This window comes from Gigantopelta aegis, chromosome 2 (assembly GCF_016097555.1).
Source record: "Gigantopelta aegis isolate Gae_Host chromosome 2, Gae_host_genome, whole genome shotgun sequence".
NCBI lineage: Eukaryota > Metazoa > Mollusca > Gastropoda > Neomphalida > Peltospiridae > Gigantopelta > Gigantopelta aegis.
In genome coordinates, this window is record NC_054700.1 from 22146323 (window position 1) to 22156601 (window position 10279).

The 10279-nt window shown below is 41.9% G+C and overlaps 1 protein-coding gene across 1 annotated transcript in view; it reads left to right on the plus strand.

Moving 5' to 3' along the window:
- Window positions 1–9066, plus strand: part of LOC121387756 (uncharacterized protein DDB_G0290685-like) — a 69939-nt gene extending 60873 nt beyond the window's left edge. Inside the window, exon 2 of the mRNA XM_041518964.1 lies at window positions 8969–9066. Coding sequence (XP_041374898.1) covers window positions 8969–9066 — 98 coding nt within the window. The remainder of the gene's footprint in view (window positions 1–8968) is intronic.
- The last annotated feature ends 1213 nt before the right edge of the window (window positions 9067–10279 follow it).

Sequence of the window (10279 nt, forward strand, 5' to 3'; positions counted from 1 at the left end):
TTGTGTTTTGACTTGACCGAAGCTGCATGCATATACACCTCTTTACAGGCAATATTTCAACAGATTAGAAAATAAACATGTCGTGTATTTGTATGACGTTCCATTTATATAGCTTGATACTATACAAAGTACGGACGCGGGAAATGTTGAGACAGATCCTGGAAGGGGGGGGGGGGGGGGGGGGGGGGGGGGACCGTCTCTCCTAAATATTCAAGTCAATCTGTCTCTCTCTCTCTCTCTCTCTCTCTCTCTCTCTCTCTCTCTCTCTCTCTCTCTCTCTCTCTCTCTCTCTCTCTCTCTCTCGTTTCTTTCTTTAAATGTTCATGGAGTTACCTTTTTCACAGTTTGGTTTATATGCCCTTTTCCCTTTATTTCTCGTTTCAGCCAGTGCACCACGACTGGTATATCAAAGGCCGTGGTATGTGCTATCCTGTTTGTGAGCTGGTGCATGTAAAAGATCTCTTGCTACTAATGGAACAAAATTTAGCGGGTTTCCTCTCTAAGACTACATGTCAAAATTACCCAATGTTTGATGTCCAATAGCCGATGATTAATAAATCAATGTGCTCTAGTGGTTTTCCCCTTTAGTTCCCCCCCCCCCCCCCCCCCCCCCCCCCCCCCCCCCCCCCCCCCACAGGGCTAGAGGAAATCATCAAATTTGGGCAAAAAAGATATAGATATTCGGCCAAAATTCGCTTGCCTGATGTTCTTATCCAGATTCGGGCATTTTCGTTTAATTCGGGCAAAACTCGGCCTGCTCTTTACAAAATTGGGAGCACATAGGGGCCTACTCCTATGACTCCAAATAAAAAGAATCTATATAGGAATTCGTGAAATTAAATTTTTAAACAAAATATTTGAAAAAGGGGGACGAGACCGAGAATATGTTTAGGTGTATAGGTCTCCTTGACCTCCTCCCCCTTGGATCCGCTCTTGCCATATCTTCACCTTCCGATATCGCTCATTTCAAAGTTGTTTTTTAGTCTTATCTATGTTTATGTAATATTTTTGACAGGGTCGTATGATATCATGCGGTTTCGAACTTACGAAGGGGCGGAACATAGCTTAATGGTAAATGGAGCTCGTCTGATGCGCAGTCGGTCTAGGGTCGATCCACGTCGGTGGGCCCACTTGGCTATTTCCCGTTCCAGCCAGTACTCCACAACTGGCGTGGTATGTACTACCATCCTGTCTGTAGAATGCTGTGGCGTCAGCGGGTTTTTTCTTTCATTATCTGTGTGGTGCTTAACCGTATGTCCGACGCCACATAGTCGTAAATAAAATGTGTTGAGTGCGTCGTTAAATAAAACATTCCTTTATCTCTTTGTTCTAGCAGTTACACACAATATGAAATGTACTTTCAGTTAGTCTCTACAAACCAGCAGCCCCCCCCCCCTCCACCAGCCCCCCCCCCCCTTCCTCACCCCCACCCAGTGTTCCCAGGTTCTGGTACATCGGGTTTTCCAACCATTAGAGGTACCTCCCCTATCCTCAAGGATTTAGCTTTGGGGAGCAGTAAAATCTACGGTGTGATGCAAACTCTTAAGGTTGGACTATACCAATTCAAATTCCATAGGCGACCATGTTAACGTTTGTGTTTAAAAACACTATATGCAATATATCAACCAAACTATGACCCATAAATATCAGTACTACAACCCCTACCTCAAAGTATTAACTGCAGAAAATGGTAACTTTCATGGCTCATTTTCGGTATAACCAGATGTTTTTACAACACCCCTAGTTTCGCACAGAATTTTAGTACTTTTTTTTTACATGTACCCCATACATGTTCCAAGCACAAGGCTACTTGACACAGTGGTACTAGATGAATTAAAATTGTATACATTTTTAGCCCAGATGAAACTAATTTTTTTTACAACCAACACACTCACATTTATAACCAATCGCAGGACTTGTGGTGTTAACTTCTCTATCAAAAGTTCGGTGCACCTCGAACTTCGACCCAGCCGGAAATTAATTGGTATAGTGCTACCTTAAGGTCTCACTACACAGTTCACTTCCGGGGGTTCTATTGGCAATCTTCGTTTGAAGTTGGGCAATTTAACATGGGTTTCAATGGCAGATGACATCTGTGTAGTGAGACCCTAATTGTGACAAGGGATCTTTTAAATGCACTTTCCCACAGACAGAAAAGCATATACTACGGCCTTTGGCTTCTTGTTGTGCACTGGTTGGAACGAGAGAAAAATGCAATCAGTTGAATAGATCCACCTAGGTGATTAGATCCTACGACGCGAGCACCTCAAGCGAGCACTCGAGCGCCTGAAATAAATCCCGCTATATAAAATATCTCATGCTGCTAATGGAAAAATGTAGCGGATATTTTGTAAGACTGAGTCAACAATTACCATAGGTTTGACATCCAATAGCCGATCATTAATAAATCAAAGTGCTCTAGTGGTGTCGTTAAAAAAAAAAAAAAAAAAAAAAAAAAAAAACCCACACTTTTCATACCATTTATGTGGATAACTGTCAAAACAATAAATCCAAGAAGAAATCTGACGTCAGTTTGTCGGTTAACTCTCGCCACGATGACTACATTGCGTTACTAAGTAAAGGTCAAATGTCATTATGACGTCATAAGGTTCTGAACTTTGACCTTCTGTAAACTTATTTCATAAATTACGCAACATTAGCTAAATATGTCGCATGTACGCTGACAAAGGTAAGACTGACTGTTAAAGGGACACGCCCTAGTTACGGCTAGTTGTTAACCATTACGGCGTTGTTTTTCGCTATTAAACCCATTTTTTTCACAAATAAAATTGCACTTTACTTACCGTTTATTATTTAGAATATACATTTCCATTCACCTGAAGTGTTTTTTGGTAATCTGGTAATCCTGGTGTTTGTAATACCACAAAATGCTTTTTTTCGTATTTCTGAAAAACGGCCGCACGTTTGAGAAAAAAACGTTGAGCAGACAAGGTCTAATCTATTTTTAGACGGGATATTTCCATTTCAATGTCACAGACGTTGGTATACCACGTGACCGTTATCATTTTGGTTCGGTTTGTTTTCTCGTGCACGGTTCGCGCAATCAACATCCGATTTGTTGTTGTTCATTTGTGAGATTTTTCTTCACAGTTCGTGAACATTTTCAGTAACAATAAAGTTCAGACAAGTAAGTATCTCAATACAAAACGTTACAAACCCTTAAAACCAATAATTTTGCTAAGTCCTACGATATCTGGAGAGGGGATACAACCAGGACAGAACAGTTGGAACATGTCCAGAAGAGGTGAAAAGAACGCACCCCAAGTCTGTGAAATTTGTCGTGACGTAGGCATTGTTGTGCTTCGAGCGACATCTACCGGTGACATCAGAATACAAACTTTCAAAATTATTTCAAGCAATTGGGACATGGGGATTCCCATGGTATTTATCGATATAAAACCTGCTTTTTCACTCCATTTGATAAAAACGTGATCTAAGTGTGTTACAGGTTTGTAGATTAACCAAATTATAATTTATTTTCGCTGGATGGAACTAGGGTGTGCGGCTTTAAAGTTGAGATACTACATTCACAATACTTGACTTGATTAACAGTTACCTAATCCACGTTGTGGTTGTTTTGGGTTGGGGGGTTTAGTTTCCTTAATGCCAGTCAACCATTTGATTTTGTTAATTTGTTGAGTAATCTAATTAAAATTAGCTCCACTATTACATGTGGATCTAACAGCAGCTAGTTGTAGCTCATGTCCACCAATCAAAACCTTACTTGCAGAATCATGCCAGTGATTTGAAAATAATTTGAAAATATTCCGAATTAAAATTATCGAAGGCGTCTTAATTTTATTAAATTTTGTTTGATTGAAATTTGCATTTGACTAATTTTGTAACGATTTTTTCTAAATTTGTGGTCGGGTTTTTCCCACGTCGATAATGTTTTGTGTACAGCCCAAACCCTGAAAGTTAAAGATTGTTTTGTTTAACGACAAAACTAGATCTCATTAATTTATTCATCATCGGCTATTGGACATCGAACATTTGATCATTTTCGACACATAATCTCAGAAGAAAAAAACGCTACCTTTTTTACATTAGCATATGCACTTTCCCCACAGGCAGGATAACACATACCACGGCTTTTGATATATCAGACGCGGTGCACCCTGAAATACACAATTATCTATTTGTATATTAGGTGCTCTCACTGGCATAGTCAGGGGCGGGGGCACATGGAGCCATACCCCCAATCATCTCTATCACCCCTACCACGTTATATATTTTCCTGTTGGCCGAAAAACATGACTAATAGACAGTATCCCCCCTCCCTCCTCCCCAATGTGGGACCCCTCAATATATCATTCTGGCTACGCCAGTGGAGCGCTTAATTTATATAAAATATATAAAGCTACATATTAAATCAAATTACTTATCTTGTTGTAGGTGTTTGTTGTTGTTGCAGGCACGGCGGAAGCAAGTAGACATGGGAGCTGACTGAGATTGAAGGCGCAAAGCAAAGTTATAGGGAAATTTCTGCATTCTACAAGTAAAATTAATCTCTGCCTTAAGTATATATACTACCAAAAATATTTTTGATTCAGAATTATTGGGGGCTAGAGCCCTCAGCTCCCCCCCCCCCCCCCCCCCCTCGACGTGCCTGGTGGTGGTGGTGGCTGTGGTGGTGGGTTTTTTGTTTGTTTGTTTTTTTGTGGGTTTTTTTTTGGGGGGGTGGGGTTTCATGATGAATGTAATAAATTACCTTTTAATAAGACCTATTAAAACTCCAACGCCGACCGTGTTACAAGTTCCATTAAACTATTCGATTCCACCTAACCACGGGATCTTGCCTACAGTGGTGTGTAATTGTGTGGAATTCTCCAATTAGCCTGCTCAGTAATTACTCTCCCGCTGCAGTCGGTGATCTGTAACAGAATTGAGTCGTGCGTGTACGGCACGCCCTGCTAGTGATTAACATTCCTTTCATTCAATAGAGGGGTGTGGCTCCGTCGTACAGCGCTCGCTTGACGTGCGATGGGTCGTAGGATCAAACGCTCTCGCTGGAATCTGTTGGTTTTCCTCCGTCTTAGCCCTATTGGTTAATCAAAAAAGTTTGTTTTGTTTAATGACACCACTAGAACCCTCTACAATTTTTCTGTTAGTAGCAATGGATCTTTTTTATGCACCATCACGCAGAGAGGATAGCGCATACCACGGCCTTTGGTATACCAGTCGTGGCGCACTGGCTGGAACGAGAAATAGCCCAATGGGCCCACCGACCCCAAACCGACCGCGCATCAAAAGAGCGCTTTACCACTGGGCTACGTCTTGCCCCCTGGTGCATCAAAAGCCATGGTATGTCCGGTTCTTAGGCCAGGGGAGTGGTTAATTTCTCCCCTAACTTAGATTAAGGCCGTCCTTAAAGGCATACTGTCACAGATTTAAGGACCTTATTTCTCTAAAAAAAATGAATAATAAATCAAAATTACATTAATTTTTACAGACCAAATCTAGATGTTGCATCACTTTAACTACACCATGATGAAAAGTGAAATCCATGTTAACCCTTTCAGCAATGTTAGTTTTTGAATTATGGACCATTGCCATAATTCAATTATTTTTACAAAATATCATTAATAAGTGGAGTATGGTGGTTGCGTAGATGGTTGAATAAAGTGCATTTAGGGACAAATCAAATATATGTATATTTTTAGGTAATACTTTTGTGGTCTGAGACAATATGCCTTTAATAATTTAAATTACAAGTCCTTACATTTTATTATTTAGAATATTCATTTTCGAACTGCTGAAGTGGTTCTGGTCATCCAGGCTTTTGCTATACCGCAAAAGCATTTTTCATAATTCTAAAACCGCACGTTCGTCTGAGAAGTAATGGTTATCGAGACAAGCTTTAGTTATTTTTAAACGGCATTTCCCTGTTTAAAAATCACAGACTTTAGCTTCTCTCTGTTATAACCTTATCCAAATGTGTGTTTGTAGATTAACAAAACTTAGTGCCCGATTTCACGGGCTGAAACTAGGGTATGAGCCTTTAAGATAATACCATATTACAATAATATAAATTCACATGCAGCTAAAATTACTCTTCTTGAACTAGTCTCAGGGGAGAAGTGGGGAGCGAGAGTAATAGCTCCCCTTAAACGGCGAAATCTGTGTTCTTCATCCGGGAAAAGAATAAAAGAGTAGCTCCTTACCACATTTGCTGTTTTATCATTTTATTTTAAATATGCATCTGGAGATGTCAGCAACTGGTGTGGGAGGGACAGTTATATATTAATTCGCCTTTCATCTGGGGGAAACGGGCAATGTATAATCTTCAAATCTGGAGGCTTATTGTCCCTGACCCACCTCCCCCTCTCTCCACTTCCCCCGCCTCCTCTTTCGACACATGCCCTCTCCCTGCTCGCTCCCCACTCCACGGCTTCGATGACCGTGCTTAACTATTACTAGTCCACCAATTCGTGTAGTTAACATTCCGTGACATGTGATCTGGATTCCGTGAGACACGTGAACTGTGTCTGTATGTCGCAGATCGATGTGGTCCGTCCGCACACCCTAGTCGTCAATCACGGCAAAATGAATTAATGTGTGATATATCAAGGCTCCAAATGGCCATGTTTCTCACCGCAGTAAACTCCATTAAATGTTCTGGCCCAGACAGACAGACAGACACCCCAGTGGACGGTAACGCGTACGGAGAGGTCACGCTTTTTTTCCTGTGACGTAATTATATTCATCATCCAGGCAGATAAGTCGGCTGTCCACTTTTATGTGGCGTGTGTAGTGTGGCGTGTGGGGTGTAGTGTGTGGTGTGTGGTGTGTGGTGTGTGGTGTGTGGGGTGGTGTGTGGCGGTGTGGTGTGTTGCGGTGTGTGTGGTGTGTTGTGGTGTGTTGCGGTGTGTTGTGGTGTGTGGCTGTGTGTGTGTGTGTGTCTGTGTCTCTGTGTGTGTGTGTGTGTGTGTGTCTGTGTGTGTGTGTGTGACTGCCTGCCTGCCTGCCTGCCTGCCTGCCTAAATGTCTGCCTGCCTGCCTGCCTAAATGTCTGCCTGCCTGTCTGTCTGAGCTGCCTGTCTGTCTGAGCTGCCTGTCTGTTCTGCGTACCTGCCTATCTGACTGATTGTCAGTCTGCCTACCTGCCTGCCTTTCTGCCTATCTGTCTGTCTGTCTGCATGCGTGCCTGCCTATCTGTTTGTTTGTCTGTCTGTATGCCTGACTGTCTGTTCGTCAGGCTGACATACAATCTGTCTGCATGGCTGGCTGTGTGTATGTACATGTAGGTTTGCCTGTCTGTCCGTCTACCCGCTCTATTCTGCCTACCTGCATTCTGCCTACCTGCATTCTGCCTACCTGCCTGTCAGTCTGCCTGCCTGCCTGTCTGTCTGTCTGTCTGTCTGCCTGTCTGCCTAGGGCTGTGTTTCTGATTGGGTCTGGTATGTCAAATAACACGATATGTGCAACCCTAAAAACGTTTATAAAATACTCATTGCAGATTGTAGGTTAAAGTGACTTATATGGCAATAACAGGTTTCTTCTCTAACTCTGAAGTTGACATTATCACATTACGATGAACACCCAAAGTCTGTGATTACACCACATTCCGTTCATCTTGTCTCTGGATTGCCTCTCTCGTGAGTCTGATCTAACTCAATTGGTATACACCGGCCTCGGTGGTGTCGTGGTTGGTAGGTACTGGGTTCGGATCCAGGTCGAGGCATGGGATTTTTAATCCAAATACCGACTCCAAACCCTGAGTGAGTGCTCCGCAAGGCTCAATGGGTAGGTGTAAACCACTTGCACCGACCAGTGATCCATAACTGGTTCAACAAAGGCCATGGTTTGTGCTACCCTGCCTGTGGGAAGCGCAAATAAAAGATCCGTTGCTGCTAATCGGAAAGAGTAGCCCATGTAGTGGCGACAGCGAGTTTCCTCGCAAAATCTGTGTGGTCCTTAACCATATGTCTGACGCCATATAACCGTAAATAAAATGTGTTGAGTGCGTCGTTAAATAAAACATTTCTTTCTTTCAATCAGTATACCGCTTGCCTGGGGTGCCTTGGCCGTACGGTCGAAGCCTCTCGGTGGCCCCATTTTCTGACTTAGTTTTTTCCCCGTTCCATCCAACGCCACGCGACTGGTATATCAAAGGTCATGATATGTGCTGTCCTGTATTTGGTAAAGTGCATTTAATGATCCCTTGGTATTAATGGGAAAATGTAACGGGTTTCCTCTTAAGACTGCGTGTCATAATTGCCAAATATTTGGCATCCAACAGTTGATGACCCAGTAATCAATGTGCTCTAGTTATGTCGTTAAACAAAACAAACTAACGGGGTTTTTTCTCTATTTTTACACAATTTCGTAATAACATGTTTTATTTGTGAGTGGCAGTGTTCTTATGAACAAAAGTAAGATGTATCGTTCTGGGCATTGGCAGTCCTCTTGTAACCAAAAGCCCTGATGGCGATTCATGGGAATAAAATACCCTTTAGACGGTCTTGTGCATAGATACGATTTTTAATGAGATAATGGTTATGTTCTTTAGATTTGCAGCCAATGTGTGTATGGTGTTGGTAAACAACCGTTATTTCCCATCCATTCCCGCGTTATTATACATACCGCACCACCCCCACCCCACAACTTCGTTCGTGACCCCAAACAAGATGTCAAGCACTAGTCCCAGCCCCGCAGTGAGTCATGTTAATGTTTTGTCATTAATATGCCAGTGCAGGCATCACAGATGACTAATGAGGTATCAAAGCACACGTGTTGCTGATTTCCATACCGCCATTGCGTGTGCGTGTTTCCTCGGTATGGAGGTATTTACGACACATTAACAGCGGGTGTAGCGTCCTTTAAACGAATCACTCGACACAAATGGCTTTGATCGAAAGACAATGAAATTCACTCGCATCTCGAGGACGGTGGAGAATCGACGATATGTAGATAAGGTATGTAACTGAGGTGCTGCTTGACCTAGATTGTGGAATTCAGAATTGTGGTCGAATCCTTCACAAAGAGGTAACAGGAGAAGAAGAAGAAGAATTGACGAAGAAGGATGAGAAGAAGAAGAATTGACAAAAAAGGTTTAGTGGTGTTGTTAAAACAACACCACTAAAGCACATTGATTTATTAATCATCGGCTATTGGATGTCAAACATATGGTCATTTTGATAGTCATAGAGAGGAAACCCGCTACATTTTTTTTTTAGTAGTAGCAAGGGATATTTTATATGCACCATCCCACAGACAGGATAGCACATACTACGGCCTTTGATATACCAGTCGTGGTGCACTGGCTGGAACGAGAAATAGCCCAATGGGCCCACCGACAGGGATCGATCCCAAAATGACCGCGCATCGAGTGAGCGCTTTGCCACTGGGCTACGCCCAGTCCCTTACAAAACAGGAGGAGACAAAGAAGACGACGAAATGGCGTAGGACAAGGAATAGTAAGGACAGGAGAGAGAAGACGATGCAGCTCGGAGGAGCAAGAAAGAACGAAAAAAAGAAAGAAAAGATAGATGTGTGGGTGGGGGGGTGGGGAGAGAATGAAGGAACAAAAAAGTAGAACAAGTAACAAAAGAAAGAACTAAAATAAGAATTAAACAAAAAAGAAGAAAAAGATGATGATGATGATGATGGTTTAAAGCAGCCTAATAGTGCTTTTGTACAAAGCAATACAATACAATCTTTATTGCAACCATTGTATGACAGATTCCCATTTAATAAAAGAAAGAGAAAGCAAACATATGAACTAATTATAACAACAGTAAACAACATAGATTGAATACACATATCTGCATCCATATGCCACACAGACATAAATATATATATAAATATATATGTATGTATGTATGTATGTATGTATGTATATGTGTGTGTGTGTGTGTGTGTGTGTGTGTGTGTGTGTGTACGCACGCATATGCACACGCACACACACACATTTACATTTATGCACACGTGCACGCGCGTGCACACACACACACACACACAGACACACAGACAGACACATACAGACGCACACAGACGCATGATAATATGATCATCCAAAGAGGTGGGTACATATTGTTTATTTTCCTTTTCTTCAATTCCTTTTCCTTTTCTTCAATTCCTTTTAATAGGTCAAACAGAGTGTTAAACGTTATCAGACCATGCTTGAGAGTTCAAATTTTTTGTATAACGTTCTGAAAGATCATTTGCCAGTGCTTCTGGTATACGACATAAAAACAAACATTTGTGAGGTCTTGTATAATATTCAAGAATCGTTTAGCATCAGAGTGTTCAACAG